At 47.1% G+C, this 27,232-nt stretch overlaps 1 protein-coding gene across 2 annotated transcripts in view; it reads left to right on the top strand.

The window, feature by feature from the left end:
* fgf14 (fibroblast growth factor 14) overlaps window positions 1-27,232 on the top strand; it is a 469,680-nt gene that overhangs the window by 270,667 nt on the left and 171,781 nt on the right. Inside the window, exon 1 of one of the 2 annotated variants that reach the window (XM_033023107.1) lies at window positions 21,487-22,211. The exons of the other annotated variant lie outside the window; for it this stretch is intronic. Coding sequence (XP_032878998.1) covers window positions 22,019-22,211 — 193 coding nt within the window. The 5' untranslated portion in view covers window positions 21,487-22,018. Of the gene's footprint in view, window positions 1-21,486; window positions 22,212-27,232 lie in introns of those variants that run through there. 2 annotated transcript variants of the gene reach the window in all.

The following is a 27,232-nucleotide window of genomic DNA, read 5'->3' as shown; positions in this document are numbered from 1 at the left end:
GTACAGTGAAGTGTAGGTGCAATGAAATGTCTTGCTTCATGGCTTATGGACTAAAAGAACATTCAAATATATAGATTATACAAAAATTATATATAGATTCCACAGGATGGTGAAAAAAAAAGACTGGGCAAAAAACATGTAGTGCAAAGCACAATTAGAAAAACACGTCTGCGGTAGTTAAAGACATGTTCTGCAGGTTCTAATACTTATGTAAGATTAGGATTGTGCTGGTCGGTTCAAGAAACTGATAGTTGTAGGAAAGTGGCTGTTCCAGAACTGGGTTATGTGCCTCTTGCCCGACGGTAACAGTGAGAAGAGGGTATGGCCTCTATAGTGGAGACCCTTGATGAGAGATGCTGCCGTCTTGAGGTCGCACCTCATGTAGATGATTGCAATGGTGTGACCGTGATGGACTGGGCCATGTCCAGCACTCTTTACAGCCTCTTGCTCAGAGAATGTGTGTGTGTGTGTGTGTGTGTGATGGGAAGGAGATTGAATGACTGAATGGTTATATCACTTAAGAAAGGTGGCGAAGGTCTGTCGATCACTGATCTTTCTGGAGGAAGGGCAAATACAATAGATGAACGAGACCAGGGGAACAGAAGGATAAAATAACATTGCAACTATAAAGGTACAAAATAATGCAGCTGCTTGAATCCTGAAACAAAGGAAAATGTTGGATATACCCAGCAGGTCAGGCAGGTCAGTGCGTGGGTGGGGGAAGAAGGGTCTCGACCCAAAACGTCACCCATTCCTTCTCTCCAGAGATGCTGCCTGTCCCGCCAAGTTACTACAGCATTTGGTGTCTATCTTCGATTTAAACCAGCATCTGCAGTTCTTTGCTACACAGGTTGATACCCCAGGTTGATCATCTTTCATCAAAAATGAGCGGTTTTGACATAACGTGGTAAGGTTGGTTACCTGAAATTGTTGAGTCTTGAGCGTTCTGGCGAGCCCAGTCAGGGGGGAGGAGGAGAAGCAGCTCTTGAGCCCTTAAACCGTGTCAATGGAATGTGCACAGGGGGAGGGGAAGAACGGTCAGAGGGGAAAAAATTGAATTGGGGTGACTACAATCTTCTAGTGTCCCTCGCAGTTCGAATGGAGGTGTTTTTTTAAAGTGGTCATGTGGAGGTCAAATTGTGAGCATTGAATGCAGTGCATGAGGTTGGAAGATGTGCATGTGAATCTCAAGAGAGTCAAGGGACAAGAGTGTTTTATTGGCATATGTCCCAGATAGACCATTGAAATTCTTACTTGCAGCAGCACAACAGAATATATAAGCATAGTACACTGTAAACAATATAATAAACGAGAGAAAAATAAGTTTAGTGTGTATATATATCCACGTACTCACAAATACACACACACACACACACACACCCATACGTATGTACACAAAACAAACAATAAGAGGGCAATAAAACTTTGCCTTCCATCACAGTGAGGAGGAGATTCGCGGTGATGGATGTTTGTGTAAATTGTGTTGTGTCTTGGTTCTTTTACTTGTTTGTATGACTGCAGAAACCAAATTTTGTTTGAACCTCAATGAGGTTCAAATGACAACAAATAAATTGTATCATTGTCATTATGTTCACCAGACTGATTCCTGGGATGTCAGGACTGTCTTATGAAGAAAGACTGGATAGACTTGGTTTATACTCTCTAGAATTTAGGAGATTGAGAGGGGATCTTATAGAAACTTATAACATTCTTAAGGGGTTGGACAGGCTAGATGCAGGAAGATTGCTCCCGATGTTGGGGAAGTCCAGGACAAGGGGTCACAGCTTAAGGATAAGGGGGAAATCCTTTAAAACCGAGATGAGAAGAACTTTTTTCACACAGAGAGTGGTGAATCTCTGGAACTCTCTGCCACAGAGGGTAGTCGAGGCCAGTTCATTGGCTATATTTAAGAGGGAGTTAGATGTGGCCCTTGTGGCTAAGGGGATCAGAGGGTATGGAGAGAAGGCAGGTACGGGATACTGAGTTGGATGATCAGTCATGATCATATTGAATGGCGGTGCAGGCTCGAAGGGCCGAATGGCCTACTCCTGCACCTAATTTCTATGTTTCTATAATAACAATAATAGTCGATGCAGTTCAGAGCTTATTTGTGGTTGTAGTGTTTAATAGCCGTATGGCTGTAGGGAAGAAGCTGTTCCTGTTCTGATTCAGTTGGAAAGATGGGTTGGATCTCTGGATGGTTGGAAGGAAAGAGGTGAAAGCATGATTATGGCATCTGTGGATACATGGGACAGTGCACTGAGTGTCAGTGGTGGCAGAAGAGTGGGTCAGGAAGTCGCAGAGGAAATAAATGTAAAGGGGGAGGGGAGATAAGATTCTAGGCAGAGGTAGAAGTTGTAGAGAATGGTCCATGGGATGGGATGGGGTGCAAAGTGGGAACCAGGAGAACCCAAGCTCTGCTCTGAGTGAGGTAGGAACAAGCCAACATGTGAAACCAGTGTGTCCCTGCCTCCTAGACCTTATAGACAGTGAAACACCCTTGACTCTCGACTCTTAACTTAATAACCTCTATCCCACTGCAGCCCTTTAGAAACATAGAAACATAGAAAATAGGTGCAGGAGTAGGCCATTCGACCCTTTGAGCCTGCACCGCCATTGAATATGATCATGGCTGATCATCCAACTCAGTATCCTGTACCTTCCATGCTCTCCATACCCCCTAATCCCTTTAGCCACAAGGGTCACATCTAACTTCCTCTTAAATATAGCCAATGAACTGGCCTCAACTACCTTCTGTGGCAGAGAATTCCAGAGATTCACCACTCTCTGTGTAAAAAATGTTTTTCTCATCTCAGTCCTAAAAGATTTCCCCTTTATCCTTAAACTGTGACCCCTTGTTCTGGACTTCCCCAACATTGGGAATAATCTTCCTGCATCTAGCCTGCCCAACCCCTTAAGAATTTTGTAAGTTTCCACAAGATCCCCCCTCAGTCTTCTAAATTCTAGCGAGTACAAGCCGAGTCTATCCAGTCTTTCTTCATATGAAAGTCCTGACATCCCAGGAATCAGGCTGGTGAACCTTCTCTGTACTTCCTCTATGGCAACCTTTATCCACCTCTAAAAGGGGTGAGAGTAAGAGTGCAGGAAAGGTTTAGCCCTCTGTCAATCATGATGGAGGAAGAAGTTTAAAGAAAGGCACCTCAGAAGCACTGGTGTGGAATGTCTTGTTGTCAGAACAGATGTGGAAGAACCAGAGACACAAAGAGAATAGACTGGAGTCCTTAGGTTGGGAGAGGTTGTTGTGAACATTATTGTGTGTGTATGTGGTTTTCTAATGAATATTGGTCACCAACCCAACCCCTGAGATGGAACTGGAGGTGTAAAGAGAATGAAAGGAGGAGTCATGATCCATTTGAACATGAGGGCAGGGAGGAAATTGAGGCAAAGGTGGTGAAGCGTTTAACGAGTGCAGGAAGAAGCACTAACGCAGACATCCATGTTACTGAAAAGTGTTGGGGGAGTGAGTCCGGGTAGGACTTACGTAAAGACCAGTCCACATTTCTCACAAAGGGATAGGTATAACATGGGCCAACATAAGTTATCCCTCTGTGTCAGAGACGGTGGATGGAGTTGAAGTTGTTGTCCATGAGGTGAGTTCAGCCGGGTGAAGAAAGATGATGGAAGGGTTCTATTCTAGCAAGAAATGAAGGGTGATCCTGTAGATGATCCTGGTGCAGATTGCAGGTATAAAGAGATTTGATGTCCATTGTGAAGATACGACAATTGGGATAAGGAAACCATAGATTTTAAAGCTCATAAGTTATAGGAGCAGAATTAGGCAGTTCAGTCCATCAAGTCTACTCTGCCATTCAATCATGGCAGATCTATCTTTCCCTCGAACCCCATTCCCCTGCTTTCGCCCCATATAACCCCTAACACCCGTACTAATCAAGAATCTATCAATCTCAGCATTAAAAATATCTATTGATTTGTCCATCATAGCCTTTGTGGCAATGAATTCCACAGATTCACCACCACCCTCTGACTAAATAAATTCCTCCTCATCTCCTTTCTAAAGGTACGTCCTTTTGTGGTTCTAGTCTGTCCCACTGGTGGAAACATCCTCTCCACATCCACTCTATCCAAGCCTTTCGCTATTTGGTAAGTTTCAATGAGGTCTTCCTTCATCCTTCTAAACTCCAGCGGGGACAGGTCCGCTGCCGCCAAACGCTCATCATATGTTAACCCAATCATTCCTAGGATGAAGGGCATCAAAGATGTCAAAAAATAAGTTGCAAGAGGCTGGACAAGGGGAGGAAATAATGAAATCAAAGGAAGAAGAATTAAGAGCTGTGGACAAGGACAGTCATGCCTGAGGATTGTGTGGAAGATGGGCAAGTATTGTGCATGGTTGTGGGACTAGGCCTTGAGGCTGTAGAGGTTTCCAGGGATATTAGGTAGTGAATGCCTGGGAAACAATGGCCTGGGTTCAATTGTGAGCTAATGGTCTAATAGGATGTCAGAGGAAGTGTGTGAGAGTTGAAGCCTAGCCTTTGTGGGTTGGAGGTCAGTTCCCCAAACAAGTCAGCACTGCTCTTGTCTGTAGGCTTGAAAGCAATGTTGGGATTGAGTGGAAAGTTGTAAGTCCGAGGAAGGTAGACACAAAATGCTGGAGTAACTCAGCGGGTCAGGCAGCAACTCCGGAGAAAAGGAATAGGTGACGTTTCGGGTCGGAACCCTTCTTCAGACTGAAAGATAGAGAAGGCCAGAACAAGACAGGGCCAGCAACAGATAGGTGGAGTCCACAATGGCCTAATGTTGGCTGAGGAAGATGTGCCAATGACAGCGATACAAGGAAGCAAAGGGTTGGAAGAGGAAAGGATGGGGTTTAGGGTAGTCTGCTTGTTCTTCAAACAGAACTGTAACTTTTCAAAAGGCTTCTCCAGTTCAAAGTTTCTGAAATGTTTGATTCGAATCTTACCACTCACTGACATCTGTGCTTGAGCTCTCCCTCGAATCTGAGCAAACAGCATTAATAGAATCCAATTCATTGCAGTGTGAACCATTGCTGTTAAGGTCAATTCTGCGATGTCAAAAAGCAAACGGAAAAATATTGCAGACGCCAGAAATTTGAAATAAGAAACATAGAAACATAGAAACATAGAAAATAGGTGCAGGAGTAGGCCATTCGGCCCTTTGAGCCTGCACCGCCATTCAACATGATCATGGCTGATCATCCAACTCAGTATCCTGTACCTGCCTTCTCTCCATACCCCCTGATCCCTTTAGCCACAAGGGCCACATCTAACTCCCTCTTAAATATAGCCAATGAACGGGCCTCAACTACCTTCTGTGGCAGAGAATTCCACAGATTCACCACTCTCTGTGTGAAAAATGATTTTCTCATCTCGGTCCTAAAAGACTTCCCCCTTATCCTTAAATTGTGACCCCTTGTTCTGGACTTCCCCAACATCGGGAATAATCTTCCTGCATCTAGCCTGTCCAACCCCTTAAGAGTGTTGTAAGTTTCTATAAGATCCCCCCTCAATCTTCTAAATTCTAGCGAGTACAAGCCAAGTCTATCCAGTCCTTCTTCATATGAAAGTCCTGCCATCCCAGGAATCAGTCTGGTGAACCTTCTCTGTACTCCCTCTATGGCAAGAATGTCAAAAACACCAGAAATGCATTGGAGGTCAGGCAGCTTCTGTGGAGAATGAAAGTGAATAATAAGAGTTTTGAAGGACTGCGGCTTCAGATGCTTGCTCAATTTCTTTCTCCATAGATGCTGCCGGACCTGCTGAGCGTTTCTAACCATTTCTGTTTGTAATGCATTGTTGAAAGCCTGTTTGCATCAGGCTGTAGATCATTATCTCTGGCTTTGTTGCCTGTGATCAGCCTGCTTCCACACAAGATCATACTTCAATGCCTGTGAACTCAATCATTGAATGACTAAGATTTATCTTGTCGCTCGGTGTCAAATCCTTGGCATTATTCGTCGATCGTGTTATCAGCTGAAGGTTTCAGATTGCTACATTTTTGATGATTTAGTTTCCAATGGGCAGAAAGTAAATTGAAGTAGTAAATCGGCCGTGGTCTAACTTCTGCCACTGCAGCAGTATTATCTCATACATCACACACAGGTGGCTGATTGGGAATCCAGATGTGACTATTTACAACTCTGACTGGTGAACAAAAACAGAATGACAAGCTCCATCTCAGTGGACGGATCCTACAGCACATACACCTCCACCAGCGTCCTTGTGTAAAGACTCAGTAATGATTGCAGGAACGTCTCGAACTGATTGTTGTGAGATTGTTGCCTGGTCCAGCAGGATCTTATTCTATTTATTGAATAAATGTACTCAGGTGAATTACATTGCATGCATTATATATGTGTTTTTATCAGATAAGTAGACACTGCTAAAAACAGTGGGTTTGGTATTGGTTAGAGCACAAAGTGCTAGAGTAACTCAGCGGATCAGGCAACATCTCTGGAGCACATGGATCAGACTGATAGGTATTGATATAGAAATTGGTTTATAAGTGTCACGTGGACCAAGATACATAGAAACATAGAAAATAGGTGCACCAACCAGTTGAGCCTGCACCGCCATTCAATATGATCATGGCTGATCATCCAACTCAGTATCCTGTACCTGCCTTCTCTCCATACCCCCTGATCCCTTTAGCCACAAGGGCCACATCTAACTCCCTCTTAAATATAGCCAATGAACTGGCCTCAACTACCTTCTGTGGCAGAGGATTCCAGAGATTCACCACTCTGTGTGAAAAATGTTTTTCTCATCTCGGTCCTAAAAGATTTCCCCCTTATCCTTAAACTGTGACCCCTTGCCCTGGACTTCCCCAACATCGGGAACAATCTTCCTGCATCTAGCCTGTCCAACCCCTTAAGAATTTTGTAAGTTTCTATAAGATCCCCCCTCAATCTTCTAAATTCTAGCGAGTACAAGCCAAGTCTATCCAGTCTTTCTTCATATGAAAGTCCGGACATCCCAGGAATCAGTTTGGTGAACCTTCTCTGTACTCCCTCTATGGCAAGAATATCTGTCCACAGATTAGGAGACCAAAACTGTATGCAATACTCCAGGTGTGGTCTCACCACACCAAGACCCTGTACAACTGCAGTAGAACCTCCCTGCTCCTATACTCAAATCCTTTTGCTATGAATGCTAACATACCATAACATACATAACATACAATGCAAAGGTCCTGGAAATGTTGAGTTCTATTAGAAACATTTACGTGGAGGATAGTGGGTTTGAACTGTGCCAGGCGCTCACATTGTTTATCACCAAGAAGAATATGCATCGAGTGCAGTGTAATACCACCAACCACAGCTTCCCCAAGTCATTCACCATCCTGATTAGAAATGTATTGGCGTTCCTTCATCGTTGCTAGAACAGCGGTGCGGGGGGAGGGAGAAGGAGAACGGGGGAGAGTCTAAATCCTGGAACCCCCTCCCTGACAGTACTGTGGGAGCAGCTTCACCACAGGGGCTGCAGCAGTTCAGAAGGCAGCTCGCCACCGCCCTCTCATGGCCAGTTAAGGATGGGCAATTAATGCTGGCCTTGCAAGGGATTCCCACTTTCTGAAAAATGAATGAAGCAATTCCTGCAAACCAGTGCTTCTCCTGTAAAAGCAAACATCCCAGTGCTCCAGTGAAGCTTTCTTTCTTGCTCAAAACTATAAATCTATTTGGTCATGGCTCCACCCAGCACCCAAACAGACCCATCAGCCCACCATGTACATGCCAGCTGCTGTATTTACCACACTTGGTCCGCAGCATTCCATGCCTTGCCAATTCACATGAATATCCAGATGCTTCTTCAATGTTGGCAGAGTTTCTGCCCCCACAACCCCTCGGGCATCAGATTCCAGATTCCAACTATGCTCTGTGTGGGAAAAAATCCCCCTCAGGTCCCCACTAAACCTCTTCACTCTCTCCAGATACCAACACACTTCTGTTCAGAAGGCAAAAAGATTCTTACTGTCTACCCAATCTATCCCCCCCCCCCCCCCCCCATAATTTTGTACACTTCATTCTGCTCTCCTTTCCAGAAACAAACCCGGTCTAGCCAGCCAACCCCCCCCAATAACTGAAACAGTCCAATCCAGCCAATGTCCTGGTGTGACCTAAGCTGTATTTTATGAAGTCACAGCATTATATCCAGCCCTTGGACTCTATTCCCTGGCTCATGAAAGCAAGCATCCTGTCCACCTTGTGCTGCCACTTTCAGAGATCTATGGATGTGTACCCTGATGTTCCTCTGTTTGTCAACAATCCTACAAGGCCCTACAATTTACTGTTTGATGTAACATCTTCAGCTGTTCAAATGGATAACTCCTGCATTGAGTTATGTTTCACTGTACACAATCCAACCAGATGATGCCATCTCCTTGATGAGGTTTCTGTTATCTATCTATCTATACATACATAACTAAAACTCTGACCTTGTTATCTTCCGGTTTGTGCAGCCTTTCTATTTGCACAAAAACGGTTCAAGATAGCGCTACGATTTTTCGCCAGTTCACTCACCGTTCTCCTGTGCTGCGAGTCCACCAAGTTTCGTTCCGATCGGTTGAATGTCGTAAAAGTTAGCGAGGTTTAAAAAATCTTAAAAACCACACGTGCGCAGATCAAACACTTCTCCTGCCGTTCAGCGCCGCGCGGATTAGACTCTTCCCCTGTCACTCACCGGGACGGTCTGCCCCTTCCTGCACCATCGCGTCTTTACTGGAGCTGAGGATGGCCGGCGGAGGTTTCAAACAAGACACAATTTTCGGAGGGACCCGAAGCAGCCCAGCCCCATGCAGCCCATCCACAAGCAGCCCAGCGTCGGAGACCCGACCCAGCCCAGCCCAGTGTGGGAGACTCAACCCAGCTCAGCGTGGGAAACCCAGCCCAGCCCAGAGACAGAGACCCAGCCCAGCCCGGAGTCGGAGATGTCGCCGATGTCCCCAACTGGAGAACGAGCAGTGACCATCGCCTGCTGTGAGTCCCCATCGCACCACCAATTCCAGCCACTACCCCTCTGGTCCCCTTCGCTGGCTCCTCCCCCCCTCCCCCATGATACCCCCCTCTCCCCCATGGCTCTTTCCCCGTCTTTTCTCCAAGCTCACTCCCCCCACTCACATACCCCTCTCCCCCCACAACTCCCCCGCCCCCACAATTCCCCCGCCCCCACAACCCCCACGACCTTTAGTATTTGGGAAAAACTCACTATCTACCCTTTCGATGCCTTTTATATTGTTATAAACTTATATCAGGTCATCCCTCAATCAATGATGCTCCAGAATAAACAATCCAAGTTTGTCCAAGCTTTACTTGTGGCTAATAGTTACTTTTTATTACAGACTCAAGGTCCAGATAAAAGACAAGACATTACATAGAATAAATTGCATACAACAGCACAATAAATGAAATACAAAAGCACAATACATGGTTCAAGACAACTATAACAATGTCTCTACAGCTGGGATTGGTGCCGTGCAGTGCTAAACCTTATGGTTGATAAGGCCAAATGATTTCATTTTCAGAGTCATTAATCTGGCAAATAAATGTATACATAAGATGTCTTAAGACAAGTATACACATCCATTAGGGCAACACTCCCCAGCCCTCCATCTTCCCTATGTGTAACAACCCAAACTACACACGACACTCCAAATGTGGTTAAACCACATGAGGTTGGAGAGAGTGCAGGTGACCCTCTGCCGCACCTGGAAAGACTGTCTAGTTCCTTGGATGGAGTCAAGGGGGGAGGTAAAGCGACAAGTGTAGCATTTCCTGCGGTTGCAAGGGGAAGTACCAGGGGAGGGGGTGGTTTTGGTGGGAAGGAAAGAATTGACTAGGGAGTTACGGAAGGAGCGGTCTCTGCGGAAAGCCAACAGGAGAGGATATGGGAAGATGTGGCCAGTGGTGGGATCCCGTTGGAGTCGGCAAAAATGTCGGAGGATTATCTGTTGTATGTGACGGTTGGTAGGGTGGAAGGTGAGGACAAGGGGGCCCTTGTTACGAGTGGGGGGATGGGGAGTGAGAACAGAGTTACGTGGTATAGAAGAGACCCTGGTGAGAGCCTCATGTATAGTCGAAGCATTCCCCGAAGAATGAGGACATCTCCGATTCCCTGGTTTGGAACACCTCATCCTGGGAGCAGACGCGGTGTAGACGGAGGAATTGGGAGTAAGGGATAGAGTCCTTACAGGAGGCATGGTGGGAAGAAGTGTAGCCCAGATAGCCATGGGAGTCAGTGGGTTTATAGTAGATGTCGGTCAGAAGTCTGTTACCTGCAATGGAGATAGTGAGGTCTAGAAACGGTAGGGAGATGTCGGAAATGGTCCAGATGAATTTGAGTGCCGGATGGAAGTTTGTGGTGAAATGGATGAAGTCAGTGAGTTCTGCATGGGTGCAGGAGGTAGCACCAATGCAGTCGTCGATGTAGTGAAGGTAGAGTTCGGGGATAGTGCCATGGTATGCCTCGAACAAGGATTGTTTGATGTACCCTACAAAGAGGCAGGCATAGCTGGGGCCCATGCATAGCTGTGTGCCCATGGATTTGGAGGAAATGGGAGGAGTCAAACGAAAGGTTGTTGAGAGTAAGGACCAGCTCCACTAGGCGGAGGAGAGTATCGGTAAATGGGGATTGGTTGATTCTATGTTCGAGGAAGAAACCGAGGGCTTTAAGACTCTCCTGGTGGGGGATGGAGGTGTAGAGTGACTAGACATCCATGGTGAAGATGAGGGAATGAGGTCTTAGAAAACGGGAGACATGGAGGAGACAAAGGGTGTGTGAGATATCTTGGACATAAGTAGGGAGGGATTTATCCAGGGGGGATAGGATGGAGTCAAGGTATGTGGAAATAAGTTTGGTGGGACACGAACAAGCTGAAACAATGGGTCTGCCAGGACAGTCAGGTTTGTGGATTTTGGGGAGAAGGTAAAACCGGGCCGTGCGGGGCTGGGGAACTAATCATGTATTATCTTTCTGCTGACTGGTTAGCACGCAGCAAAAGCTTGTCACTGTACCTCGGCCCACTTCCTGTGGTTTTAATTAATAAATTCCTTCCTTTGGCCTTGTGTGGACCTACCCTTTCGCTAACAACCCTCTTGCTCCTAAAATACAGATAAAATACCTTGGAATTCTAATTAATCCCACCTGCTGATCATGTTTAGTAATTCCACTGACTGGATAGCACGCAACAAAAAAGCTTTTCACTGTACCTTGATACATGTTACAATAAACTAAACTAACCTAAGCTTGTTTTAGTTCATATCCATTGCTCTGAGTATTTTATTTTCTGGAGTATTATTCTATTGAAATAATGATGAGATAAAGCTAGCTTTATGTCAGTCTTAAAGTTATGAAAACACAGTTATAGAATTGTACAGTACAGAAGAAACAGGCCTTTTGTCCCACCTCATCCATGTCAACCAAGATATCTATATAAACTAGGCAGGGTCTTGGTGAGACCACACCTGGAGTATTGCGTACAGTTTTGGTCTCCTAATCTGAGGAAGGACATTCTTGCCATAGAGGGAGTACAGAGAAGGTTCACCAGACTGATTCCTGGGATGTCAGGACTTTCATATGAAGAAAGACTGGATAGACTCGGCTTGTACTCGCTAGAATGTAGAAGATTGAGGGGGGATCTTATAGAAACTTACAAAATTCTTAAGGGGTTGGACAGGCTAGATGCAGGAAGATTGTTCCCGATGTTGGGGAAGTCCAGAACAAGGGGTCACAGCTTAAGGATAAGGGGGAAATCTTTTAGGACCGAGATGAGAAAAACATTTTTCACACAGAGAGTGGTGAATCTCTGGAATTCTCTGCCACAGAAGGTAGTTGAGGCCAGTTCATTGGCTATATTTAAGAGGGAGTTAGATGTGGCCCTTGTGGCTAAAGGGATCAGGGGGTATGGAGAGAAGGCAGGTACAGGATACTGAGTTGGATTATCAGCCGTGATCATATTGAATGGCGGTGCAGGCTCGAAGGGCCGAATGGCCTACTCCTGCACCTATTTTCTATGTTTCTGGTCCCATTTGCTTGCATTAGGCCCGTATCCCTCTTCTTATTTCCTGTCCAGTTACCTATCCAAATACCTTTTTAACATTATAATTGTATCCACCACCAACACTTCATTTTACGTCTCATTCCAGATACCCACCACCATCTGTGTGAAAAACGTAGATCTCCGCAATTACTTCACAGTTGCCTGGTTTAAGTTTTATCTGGCATCATTCCACCAAACCTTCGGCTAGTCAATGTCTGTCTGTATCCTGAGACAACTTTCTTCGCTATCGATGACTCCACCAATGTTTGTGTGGTCAGGAAACGTTACCAGTCTCGGTGATTGGACTATGTGTTAGAATAAGATAAATGAACAAGTTATAGATTCATAACCCAACCTCGTCATGGAAACATGCTGACACCCCAAGTGCTAAATTGAGGGATGTTTTCTGATGAGATTAAGCTGGGGTATTGTCTGCAGAAAACCAGTGAGTGTTTTGCCTATTTCCTTGCCACCACTCACCACTTATCCCTCAACCAACATTAATCAATGCAAATTTTCTAACAGTTTGACTCCTTGTTGCTAGTGGAAGCTTGTTGAGAACACGTCAGCTGTCTTATTTTTTTTATATCATAACAGCGACCACACGGTAACAAGTATTTTGTTGGGTGTAAAGTGCTTTGAGAAGTCTTAATGCAGTAAGAGGTGCTATCAGAATTACAGTAGTTCTTTCCTGAAGATTTCAATTTGCTTTAGAATGCACAAGCTAGTGTGAACAACACCAAGACAGCTTTCTTCTGTGTATTGGCTGTGGTAAACTTGAGAATGAATTTGCAAAGAACAAACATATGTCTTTTTGTAACACAATGGAGCATGGATTTTAGAATGTGGCATTCTCTAACTGCCCTTGAGAAGCCTGTGGCAAAGTGCTTCCTTGAACCAAGTAATGAGGGTGTCACACAGTGCTGTTAACAAGGGAGTTACTTTCTGGTACATTTGTTTCATGTATAAGGGCTGGTGTTCTGTTGGTTAGTTCGGCTTGTCAATTATCTTGAAACCATATTCTCCAATGATAAGGAATAGGTGACGAAGAAGGTTCTCGACCCACAAAGTCACCTATTCCTATTCTCCAGAGATGCTGCCTGACCCGCTGACTTACTCCAGCATTGTGTGTCTATCTTCGGTGTGAACCAGCATCTGCAGTTCCTTCCTACACATTCTCCAATGATCGTATTCATGAGAGGGTTAGATATAGCTCTTCGGGCCAACGGATATGGGGAGAAAGCAGGAACGGGGTACTAATTCTGGATGATCAGCCATGATCATATTGAATGGCAGTGCTGGCTCGAAGGGCCGAATGGCCTACTCCTGCACCTATTTTCTATGTTTCTATGTCTCTATGATAATGCAGTTGCCATTCAGGTCAGAGCTGCACCTCCTCCTTTGTTCCCGAACTGTTCCCATTTTTCAAAAGCACCTTTTAGCAAAGATTTTCTTCATCTTTCTTCCAAACGCACTGGTGCTCCCAGGGAGCTGAGATCACTAACCCTTTCAGCCCAGAGAGTGTTCTCCACGCGGGGGGGGGGGGGGGGGGGGGGGGGGAAATAGTGGGGAGTGACCGATAGTCACTGATCAGTAAATTAATTCCCAACCCGCTGTTTATTGAACACGAACACAGAGATGTTCAACCCGTGGTTTAATGGATTGTCCAGAGGGTCGAGAGTTCATGCCCCACCTCAGAGACTTGGGCAAACAATCTAGGCTGATTCCATTGGTGCAGTTCTGAGGGAATGATGCAATGTTAGAGGTGCCACCTATCAGTGAGATACACAAGGAATGGGAACTTGGTGGTGGTCAAGCCAAGTTGTGCTTATTGGTCATATGCACAAAAATGGTGAGGTGCAGGTACGATGGAAATCTTGGTTGCAGCAGCATCACAGGCACATAGATTCAGACAATACACAAAAAAAATTATACACAAGTTATACATAAATACATAAAGCTTAAAATGAAAGAAGACGATGCAACAAACAAAACAAGACATTAGGCCAAAACACAATTAGAAGAGAAAACAAAGCCATAGTGATGCAAGAGCTGGACCTTAATGTCTTATGTCGAGGGTTGTGCAGGTTGGCCCAAGAACCTGATAGTTACTGGATTAGTGGTTTCAAGTTTGCTGAAAAGTTTAACATAAGTTAAATAAACCTGGAGTTAAATGCTGCTCCCAGGAAAAATTGCATCCATGATTCAGTCCAATTATAATACCCCCCACTTGTTTGTTAGTATCCTTCATGGAAGGAAAACTGCTGTCCTTGACTCGCTGAGTCGAACGTATCACCACAGCAATGGGATAGACCCTTAATTGTCCACTAAAATGGCCCATTGGTGGGTAAGTTGTAAATTACAAAAGTTGATTGGAGTAGGTTGTTTGTGGGCAAAGGGATCTTCAAAAAATGGGATGTTATTGCAGGTAAATAAATCTTCTGGGCACGATCAGATATATCCAAGGACATTCTGGGAGCTAAAGAAGGAATTGCAGGTTTCCTGGCTGAGATATTTGAATCGCTGTTAGACCCCATGGGTGAGATGCCGGAAGACTAGAGGATGGCTAATGTTGTGCCTCCATTTAAACCGCCTCACAATCCGGTCAAGACACCATTCATATTGGAGAAACTCAGCGGGTGCAGCAGCATCTATGGAGCGAAGGAAATAGGCAACGTTTCGGGCCGAAACCCTTGGTTTCTGTGCCTGTGATGCTGCTGCACCCGCTGAGTTTCTCCAGCATTTTTGTGTACCTTCGATTTTCCAGCATCTGCAGTTCCTTCTTAAACACCATTCATATTGTTGTATTAACATAATCGCATCTCTGAATCTACCATTATCGCAGTTTCCTCCATCACAAGCCCTGGGATTGCTTAGTCCCTTGGTAGGGCATACCCATTAGGGGTGCAGCACAGAGGTGCATATGCAAGAGGACATTTCCCTGGGAGCCCTCATTGCCCATTCCATGAAATCTCATGGCACCAGGTCAAAGGAAGCCTTTGCCTGATTACCAGTGCCAGCCAGCTGATACACCAGCAGCGCCCGTGTGGAAACCAACTGAGAAAAAGTATTGAGTTCAGCAAAGGCAGAGATTTTTTTTAGGTGGAGTCACAAATGTCCATCACCAAGAGTAGATTGGGAACATCACCACTGCCGGAGCTGGCTGGATTCTGGAGGTGGGTTTGCAGCAGAGGGTGAGCAACTAATCTACTTGCCACTGTGCAGTTCCACTACATTGCTCAGTTATAGGGACGAACATGTTGAGGACTTTTTCCATTGTGGCAACTGGGACAAGTTCAGAACGGATGAATCAGTCCGACATTGGTTCAAAGAGGAGTGCAGAGGGGCAGTTTTTTAGATGCAGTGCCAGTTGTACTCAAGGTGAGGTGCTAACCTGTTCAAGCTACAGCACAAGACTGAACAATGAAACCAGTAATCTATGGGTAACTATTACCAAGGTTACAACTAACTAGATCAGATCTGTAATCACGCCATATCCGATAATGAATGTTGGGATTGTTCAACTGCTGGCCATAGAGGAGGCATTTCTATCATCAATAACTGAGCCACCACTTGGGTAGCTTACAACACAATGCTATAAACATTGAATTCTCAATCTCCTTCTTCCCTTCCCCGCCCCACCCCCCTCCCCTCTTTGCTCTGCCCCACACATAGAAACATAGAAAATAGGTGCAGGAGTAGGCCATTCGGCCCTTCGAGCCTGCACCGCCATTCAATATGATCACACCCTGGTACACACACATTTCTCCTACTATCCTACCCTTCTTCCCTGTCATCATCCACCTGTATACCTATCTCTGACTTTCCATTTCACTTATTTTTCATTCCTCTCCTTATCAGTCACCTTTTTGTCTCAATTTCACCTGCAGCCTTTGTCCATTCGTCTGCCAATCAACTCCCTGCCCTCCCACCTGCATTTGCCTATTACTTGCCGGACTTTGTCTCACCCCCATCTCTTTTTACAGCTTTCTCCCCCCTACAATAATGTCTGAAGAAAAGTCCCAACCCGAAACTTGAACGATCCATGTTCTCCAGAGATGCTGCAAGACCTGTTACTCCAGCACTTTGTGTTCTACTTAATGACAGGGAGCCTGGCCTGTGAATGCAAAAGACAAGGCTGAGACATCTAATAGTGATAAGTGATGGCCCACCTCAGCCTCAGGAGATACAGAAGGTCATTCGAAGACCTGTGTGATTCACTCCATGTGAGATCAAGAGAATAGTTCAAGTGGGTTTCATCAGGACCACTTGGCTTCTGAATCCTTGTTCCAGATTTGGGCAAAAAAAAAAGCTAAATTACAAAGGATAGATGATAGGGACTGTCTTTGCCATTGAGTTAGCTTTTGTCGACGTGCTAGATCTAGGAAAACAAAAGGTGACAGACTCTCCACGGGCAAGAGTCATAAATCTACAAATGGTTGGTTATAGATGCTAATGATCAATTATCTCACTCACAGGACATCACTGCAAGATTTTCTCAGCACCATATTCTAGGTCGAACAAGGTGCACACCCTCATCAATGACTTTCCTTCAACAGAAGGTCAGAAATTGGTGTTTTTGTTCATTATTATAGTTTTGTTCCATTCACAGCTTCTCTGTGATGAAGCATTTTGTGTCCACATACAGAAATCACAAGCAACAAGTAGGCTTGAGCTGATAAGTGCTAACTACAATCCCCACGTTGAATATAGACACAAAATGCTGGAGTAACACAACGGTTCAGGCAGCATCTCTGGAGAAAGGAATAGATAATGTTTCGGGCCGAGGCCCTTCTTCACACTGAGTCCTACACACAACCCCCACATGTTAGGCAATGACCACCCCCCTCTGCTAGAGGCCATCACCATGACTCCGCAATTCACCAGAGGAAGAGATAGATCAGCCGCCATTGAGTGGCGGAGTTGACTTGATGGGCCGAATGGCCTTATTCTTCTCCTAGCACTTATGAACTTAGTAAATATTTCCAGGATCAGACCAACATTAAAGGACAGAAAAATCTCACCTCACCTCACCATTTTGACCCACTGTGCTGGGACCGTTCCTTTTGCAATGCGGACTGTGGGAGCTTGCTTTGGACACATTGGCTGATAGAGGAGGTGTGAGGTGATGGAGAAACTTTCTTTGCATGGTAACATGGAACAGAATGCTGAATAACCCCCCTCCCCATCCCCACCTTTTCCTATTTCAGGGGCAACACGATTAGTGGGCTCTTGACTAAACCGAAGGGTCTCGACACGAAACGTCACCTCTTCCTTTCTCCAGAGATGGTGGGTGCCTGGCCCGCTGAGTCACTCCAGCATTTAGTGTCTATCTTTCCGTCGCACCGTTGTAGTCTGTCAGAGGACCGTGGGGACATATGCCCAGCTCCAGGCCGGTATTTCTGCTTCGGCTCAGGCGCTGCGCGGATTGCCGGGTGGTTGTTACAACTACATGTTTATATTTGGTCAGACCCACACACCAAGTGGACGCACTTAGTGCTTGTACGTTTTCTGCGGTGCTGGGCTTGGGGAGGAAGAGTGAGCTGTCAGCCAGCGCTGCAGCGCCGCCGGATAGCAGCAGGTGGCCTCCGCGAGTTTCCGCGCAAACTTTAGAGGCGGAACATCGCCATCGGGTGCATTTCTCGCGAACAGCCGGCGAGGGGTGGGGAGGGTGGGGGCTGTAAGTTGCGGGCGGGGATCTGGGGTCCAGGTCCTGAGGATCTATACTAGCTCTAGGACGCTAATATAGAGCTCTAGTGGATAGTATAGAGCTCTATGGGGCTAGTGGAGTCAAGGGATGTGGGGAGAAGGCAGGCACGGGTTATTGATAGGGGACGGTCAGCCGTGGTCACAATGAATGGCGGTGCTGGCTCGAAGGGCCGAATGGCCTCCTCCTGCACCTATTTTCTATGTTTCTATGTCTCCGGGGAAGCCGTGGTCGAAATCCCGGGAGTCCAGCCCGTGTCCCTTTCTCCCTACATTCGGGAGATTATCCCACTGCACCCACCTCTCCTCCGGGTCCACAACATGTCCTGGATTGAGTGCTCAGTGGTTATCTGTGTCAGGTTAACGAGCCTGTGGTAATAACTCCGTGTATACCAGTCAATCAGTGGTTACAGGTCTGTGGCTATCAATCTATGTTTTCCAGTATATGATTGCTAATCTGCACTTAACTCGTTAGTGTTAGCCCTTGCCTTAACTAGGGGCAGCACGGTGGCGCAGCGGTAGAGTTGCTGCCTTACAGCGCAAGAGACATGGGTTCGATCCTGACTACGGCTGCCCTCTGGACGGAGTGTGTACGTTCTCCCCGTGACCTCGTGGGTTTTCTCCGGGTACTCCAGTTTTCCCACACTCCAAAGACGTACAGGTTTACATGTTAATTGATTGTCCCTGGTGTGGTCGATGGTGCTAGTGTACGGGGTGATCGCTGGGTCTGTTTCTATCTGGCCAGACTGAAGGGGCTGTTTCTACGCTGTATCTCTCAAGTGAAGTCTATTTCATGAAAATCCGTCTAACTATCAGTTCATAGATTTCATAGAAACATAGAAAATAGGTGTAGGAGTAGGCCATTCGGCCCTTCGAGCCTGCACCGTCATTCAATATGATCATGGCTGATCATCCAACTCAGTATCCTGTACCTGCCTTCTCTCCATTACCCCCTGATCCGTTTAGCCACCAGGGCCACGTCTAACTCCCTCCTAAATATAGCCAATGAACTGGCCTCAACTACCTTCTGTGTCAGAGAATTCCAGAGATTCACCATTCTTGTGTGAAAAATGTTTTTCTCATCTCGGTTCTAAAAGACTTCCCCCTTATCCTTAAACTGTGACCCCTTGTTCTGGACTTCCCCAACATCGGGAACAATCTTCCTGCATCTAGCCTGTCCAACCCCTTAAGAATTTTGTAAGTTTCTATAAGAAGTTTCTATAAGAAGTTTCTATAAGTTTCAGTCAGTAGTTATCTGTCTGATGTTCGTTCAATCAGTCTGTGGTTGCCCATCTATCGTTATTGGACAGTGTTTACCAGTCCACGCACATCAGCCTATGGTTATCAGTTGATGGTTAAGCGTCAGTGGTTATTAGTTTGTGGTCATCGTTCCATGGGCTTCAGCCTGAGCCTGTGGTGAAATCAGCCTGTGGTTATTGTTCCTAGATTATGAGTCTGTGTTTACAGTTCACCGATTATGAATCAGTGGTTATCAACATGTGGTCTATTACTCTGAGATTACTGACCATAGTTATTTGACTGTGATGTGCTTCTGTGATGACCAGTTCGTGGTTTGTCGCCAGTGAGTTGTGTTATTGTGATGGGTATCTGTCCTCGTGTCTCAGTGAGTAATCGTCGGTCTGCGTTTATCAGTCAGTGGTTATCAGAAGGCGGTTAACATCCTGTGGTATCAGTCTGCGATATCACCAAGGTTATTTATCAGTAGAATGGCTATCTGTCCCAATGTAGGAACGGGGGGGGACTGCAGATGCTGGTTAATATACTAAAGGACACAAAGTGTTGCGAGTGACTCAAGTGGGGCAGGCAGTGTCTTGGGTGAATATTAGGTGGAAAGACTGGAGGAAAGACCAGGTGCTGAGAGATCTATTTTACCTGCATTAAGGAGCCATTTAAACACACCTGAGCAATTACAAACACTTATAAAGCCATGTGTCCCAAACATTATGGTGCCCTGAAATGGGGGGACTATGTATAAACACAGCTGTAATTCCCACATGGTGAAACCAAAATGCATGAAAATACCCTTTAATAAAATCTGACAATGTGCACTTTAATCACGTGTGATTTTTTTTCCTATTACAAATCTCAAATTGTGGAGTAGAGAGGCAAATAAATAAATGATGGGTCTTTGTCCCAAACATTAGAGGGCACTGTACAAGGAAAAGAGTAATGGGCCAAGGCAGCTACGTTGTGCAACACCAGAGGGCATATCATGCAACTGTGACACAAAGTCCCCAAGGCTAACAAAGTATTTCTTTCCGCTTATATATGGTTGGAACCAACTTGACGGTCATTGTTATCAGTTAATTAGTGTGAAAACAGACCCTTCGGCCCAACTTGCCGACACTGACCAACATGCCCGATCTACACTAGTCCCACTTGCCTGCGTTTGGTCCTTATCCCTCTAAGCGGGTCCTATCCAGGTCGCCGTCTAATTGCTTCTTAAACGTTGCGATAGTCCCTGCCTCGACTATTTCCTCCGGCAGTTCGTTCCAAACAACCTCAGCCCTTTGTATGAAAAAGTTACTCCTCAGATTCCTCTAAAATCTTCCCTCCTCACCTTAAGGGACGGAAGTTTAGGGGTAACATGAGGGGGAACTTCGTTACTCAGAGAGTGGTAGCTGTGTGGAATGAGCTTCCAGTGGAAGTGGTGGGGGAAGGTTCGAATTTATCATTTAAACGCAAATTGGATAGGTATATGGACGGGAAAGGAATGGAGGGTTTTTATGCCCCTGTCCCACTTAGGAAACCTGAACGGAAACCTCTGGAGACTTTGCGCCCCACCCAAGGTTTCCGTGCGGTTCCCGGAGGCTGCAGGTGGTTGCCGGCGGTTGCAGGTAGTGGAAGCAGGTAGGGAGACTGACAAAAACCTCCGGGAACCTCCTGGAACCGCACGGAAACCTTGGGTGGGGCGCAAAGTCTCCAGAGGTTTCCGTTCAGGTTTCCTAAGTGGGACAGGGGCATTATGGTCTGAGTGCAGGTAGATGGGACTAGGTGAGAGTAAGTGTTCGGCACGGACTAAAAGGGCCGAGATGGCCTGTTTCCGTGCTGTAATTGTTATATGGTTATATGTTATATGGTTAAGCCTATGCTCCCTGGTTCTCGATTCCTCTGCTCTGGGCAAGAGACTCTGTGCGTCTACCCGATCTATTTCTTTATACCAGTTATTGGGTTATCGGTTTCTGTTTCCCTATTCCTTCTGTTTCCCCATTCCTTCTCTCCAGAGATGCTGCCTGTCCCGCTGAGTTACTCCAGCATTGTGTGTCTACCTTGGATTTAAACCAGCATCTACAGTTCTTTCCTATACATTGGGTTATCAGTAACACACAGTTTACCATGTGATTATTAATCTGTATTTATCAGTCTGTGGTCAGTTGAAATGTAGAACAGCACAGCACAGGAACAGGCCCTTCGGCCCACAACGTCTGTGCCGAACATCATGTCAAGACCAACTCTTATCTGCCTGCACATAATCCATATCCATGTGCCTATCCAAAAGATTTTAAAAAATGCCTCGATTGTTATCAATCCGTGGTTACGAGCCTGTGTTTATTAGTCTGAGTCTGACTATCGTTCAGTGATTAGCAGATTTATCGGTCGTTCGTTTCCGGGCTGTGTGTGAATCAATGGTTTTCAGTCACTGGGTATCAGCGAGCAGTGACTCGGTGTGTTTCTGAATCGGAAACTCCCCCCACCCCCAGAGCCAAGCCAGGCGCCTAAACTTTGTCTGTGTGTGCGCAGCCGTCAGGGCGAGCGGTCGGCGAGGCGGAGCGGGGACCATGTTCACACTCCGGTAGCGGGGGGGAGATGTTCGGGCTCCGGTCGCGGGAGCAACCCCGTGTGCATCCCGGGTGAAGGCAAGCCGGTTCCCCTTGGCTGAGTCTTGGTGATCGACGGCAGCTCAGTGGAGGGGAGGTGAGGAGAGGAGAGGGGAGAGAAAGGGGGCCAGGTGCGTTGTTGGAGAGAGTTAAGGAAGTTGAGCGGGCTCGACGTGTGTCAGGAAACCCGCACCGCACAGAGAAGGGAACGGTGTGCGGATACCTGCCCGCTCGCCACCCCGGGGCTCTGGGGGAAAGGATGGAGAAGTTGAGGAGCGGACTGAATCTCGCAGGCTCCGCGTTGACAAGGAGCTACCTGCCTGCCCGCGATTCCGAGCAGACGGAGAGAGCGCGCCGACGGTCCGTCTCCATGCCGGAGCTGAGACGCTGACGGGCGGCCGGGCACCGAGTGACGGCTCTTTCCACCGCTACCATCGGCCATGGCAGCGGCGATTGCCAGCTCCCTGATCCGGCAGAAGCGCCTGGCTCGGGAGCATCACCTAGACAGACAGGTTGTCACAAAGCGCATCAAAAGCCCCCACAAAAAGAAAAACGTGAGCCATGGCAACCTGGTGGATATCTTTTCCAAAGTCAGGATCTTTGGGATGAAGAAGAGAAGGCTGCGGAGACCAGGTCTGTGGTGATTTAATTGTGGAGTGAGAGAGAAAAAAAACACACAAAAGCCTCTTCAGAGAGACCATCACGGTGTTAAATCTCAGAATTGATCTGCCGTTGTATGTACAGTGTTGATAAACGTAATTGTTTTGGGGGGTGGTTTTATTTTGTTAATAAGAGCCGGCGATATCCTGCCTCGTTTAATTAGTGGAGCGGGTCTGATGGGTGTATAATCTAGCGCCCCCAGGGACGGCGGGTCCTGTGCAGGGAGCCGGGCACCGTGCGGGTGGGAGCGGACAAGGGGGCAGCAGCGCTCTCCCATTCCCCGTTCATCTCCCCCCCAGTGACCGCGAATAGAGAGAGTAGCGAATCATCAGGTGGGGGGAGATTCCGTGTGCGGCACCCGACCGACAGCGGGCTCAGAGTCAGCATTGACCGAAAAAAACCCGTACACGGGTGGGTCACCTCCAGACCCGGAGCTAACCGCTCACCCAACTCTCCAACTTGTCCGCAAATTCAGCCAATAAACCCCCCTCCCCTACCATGTAAAACCCAATTTGCCGGAGTTGTGATCCCACGGGAAATCCGTGCACATCCCGACATATTAAACCTTGGCGGCAGACTGGGAATTGCAGCGTTACAACACTGTCTGTCTGTCTAAATACCTCGCCGTGCCTGCACTAAAGGTGTACATTTTGTTTCAGAAATCGCATGTATTCTGTCCACGATTGAGCTCTCGATAAATCAGCGGAGACAAGTTGTGCATTCTGTTGCACGCAGTGGTGTGTTCTTGCAGTCTCCGTCTCGTCGGATACCTGTACTGGCTGGATCGCACTGACATATCGCAGTGAAGCCTGCCGGTGACCGTACTCTCCTCACAAGTGGGGCACAGGGAGGGGCGCGTCAGGTCACAAGGCAGCGCCCGCTTGCAGCCTCTCTGCCCCTCTCTCCCTCTCTCTCTGTGGCCGAAGGAACGGGACGTGTCAGAGGGAGAGAGCGGGAGCTCAGAGCAAAGCGCCCCTGTCAGTCACATCCCCTCACCACCGCAGTAATCACCACCCCGACCTCTATAGTTCTGATAAATTCCCTCCGTAAACCGAGGTACCAGGGGAGCAAACGTCTGAGGGGGAGGAGGTGGGAAGGTCATGTTCTACTTTACCCCCACCGGTAAGAAACGTGAGTGTGCGTGGTTTAGCTTAATACATTAGGTGTGCAGTTTACAGGGAGGGGTCCGAGTGGGTAGGGGTCCCAACGGGACTCCACTGCTTACAGGGAGGGGGTCCCAGCGGGGAGGGCTCCCGGCGGAGCTCCACTATTTACAGGGAGCGTGTCGAGCTCTTCCCGCTGTCGGTCCCTCTTGCCTTCCACTTAGTCATAAAGCCACACAGCGTGAAAGCAGGCCCTTCGGCCCAACTTGCCCACACTGCCCAACTTGTGCCATCTACAGTCTGAAGAAGGGTCTCGACCCGAAACGTCGCCTATTTCCTTCGCTCCATAGATGCTGCCTCACCCGCTGCTCTCGTATCTCCAGCATTTTTGTCTACCTCCTTCTTAAACATGTTCCATCTACACTCGTCCCACCTGCTTGCGTTTGGCCCATATCTCTCTAAAACTGACCTATGCACATGTACCTGTCTAAACGTTTCACTTGAAAGCTCTCAAAGTTGGTTTGAAAGATTCCCATGGGCTCCGGGTCTCCAATCGAGCTCTATTGCAGTAAATTAACTCCGGATTGGAGAAATAGCCCGAGCCATGTTATTGTATACCCGCCCGCGGGCGAAGCTGGACACAGACTAGGGGGCATCGGCGACGTGCAGTGAAGCACAACTCAACCGGCGGTAATACATCAGCGCACAATGACATACAACACTTGTCCAATACCACCCAACGCTGGAGCATATATCTATCTAGGCGTTGTTCATTTTCGTTAGAGCAACGATTTAATTTGCGAAAAAAAAACTATTTGGGCGTATCTTACAGGAAGGAGTTCAGTGAAATTAAACAGATGCCGTTTTAGAAATTGAATTAGTGTTTGACGGAAGGGAGCGTGGCGTTAAGGTTAGCCAGAGGTGAGACTTGTTTACATTCAGCGCCCGCTGACTTTTTCATAGTCATGCAACAGGCCCGTCGGCCCAACTCGTCCATTCCGACCAAGATGCTTCATCTAAACTAGACGCATTTGTTAGCGTTTGACCTAAACCTCTCCCATCCGTGTACCCGTCCAAATGTTTTTTTTCAAAAGTAGTTGAAGGTAGACACAAAATGCTGGAGTAATTTAGCGGTCAGGCAGCATCTCAGGAGAGAAGGAATGGGTGACGTTTCTGGTCGAGACCCTTCTTCAGTCTGAAATGTCACCCATTCCTTCTCTCCAGAGATGCTGCCTGTCCCGCTGAGTTACTCCAACGTTTTGTGTCTACCTTCGATTTAAACCAGCATCTGCAGTTCTTTCCTTTCAAAAGTAGTTATTGTACCTGTCTCAACCACTATATCTGGCAACATGTGCAGGAAGGAACTTCAGATGCTGGTTTAAACCACCGACAGATATAAGAGGCCGGAGTAACTCAGCGGGCCAGGCGGCATCTCTGGAGGAAAGGAAGAGACGACGTATCAGACTGAAGTAGGGTCTGAAGAAGGGTCTGGACCCGAAACCACCTCCGCCCTCTCTATTTCAGGCGCAACACAATTACTGGGCATTTGACTAAACCGAAGGGTCTCGACCCGAAACGTCACCTATTCCTTTTCTCCAGAGATGCTGCCTGACCCGCTGAGTTACTCCAGCATTTTGTGTCTATCTTCTGTCCAGGGTTTGGCACCGTCTACGCCTTGCCCAGTGCAATTCTCACTCTGCGGTGGGTCTGAATTGTTAAAATTGGCGTCAGGTGGCCGTTTGATCCCAGACTGCGCAGAGTTCCCCATGGGGACGCGCCTGGCCGATGGGCTCCCATTCCGAGGCAGCTAACCCCATTCTCACAATTGCGCGGCTCAGAGTCCGTGGAGAGTGCACCGCCGACCCGAGAGATCAAAGCATGGGTGGAGAAAGAAAGAATCAGTGGCATATGCTGTCTCAACAAACATACCCGGATTTTAGGACGAGACCGCACGTTAATGAACGCCTGCGAATATCAGCCTTATTCAATGACACTGGTCTTGTGCCTTGTGCCTGTGGTAGTTGTTGTCCGAATGCCACTGGTAGCGCGTGGAACCACTTTCTCAAGAATGAATGGTATCAGTTCTACCCGTTGACGAGAAGTGGGAGCCTTTTTTTCCCCCAGACATTGATGAATGCCCAGAATTCTCCCTCGCACAATGGCAAAGAGAGAAAGAGAAAAAAAACACCCACGAAGTTTCCTCAGAATAGATTAGCCCGTATTTTTTTTTTGTTTGATGCAACAGTAGAGGCCGCCGCAAAGATTTGACTTCAAGGCAGTTTTGTTCAGTGATCTTGAAAATCAAATCAGTTTTTTTTTTTGTTTTTGCCATCTTGCTTGAGCGAGTGGCCTGGTGATTTGCAGATGTGCTTGGGGGGGATTTATATTGTAGCATGCATGCAACGTGAGTGGGGGAACGGCCCTTGCAAACTGATCACTGGGACGGGAGCCAAGACCCGCTACAATGCAACATCATTAAATACATGTTTTAAATTCCGCACAAATTATATATAGAAGGAGTAATTAATTCTATTCCACGGGGTTTCTTGTCTTTCCAAGCGAGCCGTCGCCTTCACTCCTGTAGCACCTCGAGTTTAAACCTGTCCAGCTAATTGAATGTATTTTGCATAGTAACAATTGACAAAGGAAAGTGCCCGGAGTCAGTGGTTCTGCTGTGTGCCGTTTCGTTTCAGCCTTCCATTACAATTTCCTCAGTGCTAACATCACATTGTGTACAGATTGGTTGGTATACGGGCGGGCGGGCGGGCGGGGGGGGGGGGGTGCAGGGCAAAGGAGGACCCGGCGTGGAGGGAGGGGGGGGGGGGGCGGCTGGGATGGAGGGGAGAACAAGGAGGGTCCGGCGTCCTAATCTGAGGAAAGACATTCTTGCCATAGAGGGAGTACAGAGAAGGTTCACCCGACTGATTCCTGGGATGTCAGGACTTTCATATGAAGAAAGAATGGATAGACTCGGCTTGTACTTGCTAGAATTTAGAAGATTGATGGGGGATCTTATAGAAACTTACAACACTCTTAAGGGATTGGACAGGCTAGATGCAGGAAGATTGTTCCCGATGTTGGGGGAAGTCCAGAACAAGGGGCCACAGTTTAAGGATAAGGGGGAAATCTTTTAGGACCGAGATGAGAAAAACATTTTTCACACAGAGAGTGGTGAATCTCTGGAATTCTCTGCCACAGAAGGTAGTTGAGGCCAGTTCATTGGCTATATTTAAGAGGGCGTTAGATGTGGCCCTTGTGGCGAAAGGTATCAGGGGATATGGAGAGAAGGCAGGGATGGGATACTGCAGTTGGATGATCAGCCATGATCATATTGAATGGCGGTGCAGGCTCGAAGGGCCGAATAGCCTACTCCTGCACCTATTTTCTATGTTTCTATGTCGGGGAACCGCTGTGAGGAGGGGGGGGGTAGAACAAGGGGGAGGGGGGGAGGGGGCAGGGGGCTGGTGCAGGGTACGTCCTAACTTTGTCGAGGCCCTTTACGTGGTGACTATTTGTACACCTTGCGCATGCAAGCAAAGAATTTCACTGTGACTTGTCACATGTGCCAATAAAGCATTCAGTTCAATTCAATCCTATGGTTCTGACAGCAGTGGTCACACTTCAAAGGCATTTCGCTGGAGGTTTGGAATGTGCCTGGGTGGTTAAAATGTAGAAACAAAACAAAGATATTTTTTTCTGTTAGCATCTAATAGTGAGAGCTTCAGGGAATGGAAGTTATTTTGAAACGGTCGGTAGCAAGCTGGCGGCAGCAATTCATTCTCAGAGTGTTGCCAATATCCAGCTGAGCTGCGCTGAACCAAAAATGGAGAGGACAATCATCTTGAGGTCTCCCATGATGATCGGCAATGGCTTCGGAAACAGTTGATGTTA

This window comes from Amblyraja radiata, chromosome 6 (assembly GCF_010909765.2).
Source record: "Amblyraja radiata isolate CabotCenter1 chromosome 6, sAmbRad1.1.pri, whole genome shotgun sequence".
NCBI classification, from domain to species: domain Eukaryota; kingdom Metazoa; phylum Chordata; class Chondrichthyes; order Rajiformes; family Rajidae; genus Amblyraja; species Amblyraja radiata.
Note: the sequence above shows the minus strand (reverse complement) of the source record. Positions and strands in the feature narration are given on the sequence as shown.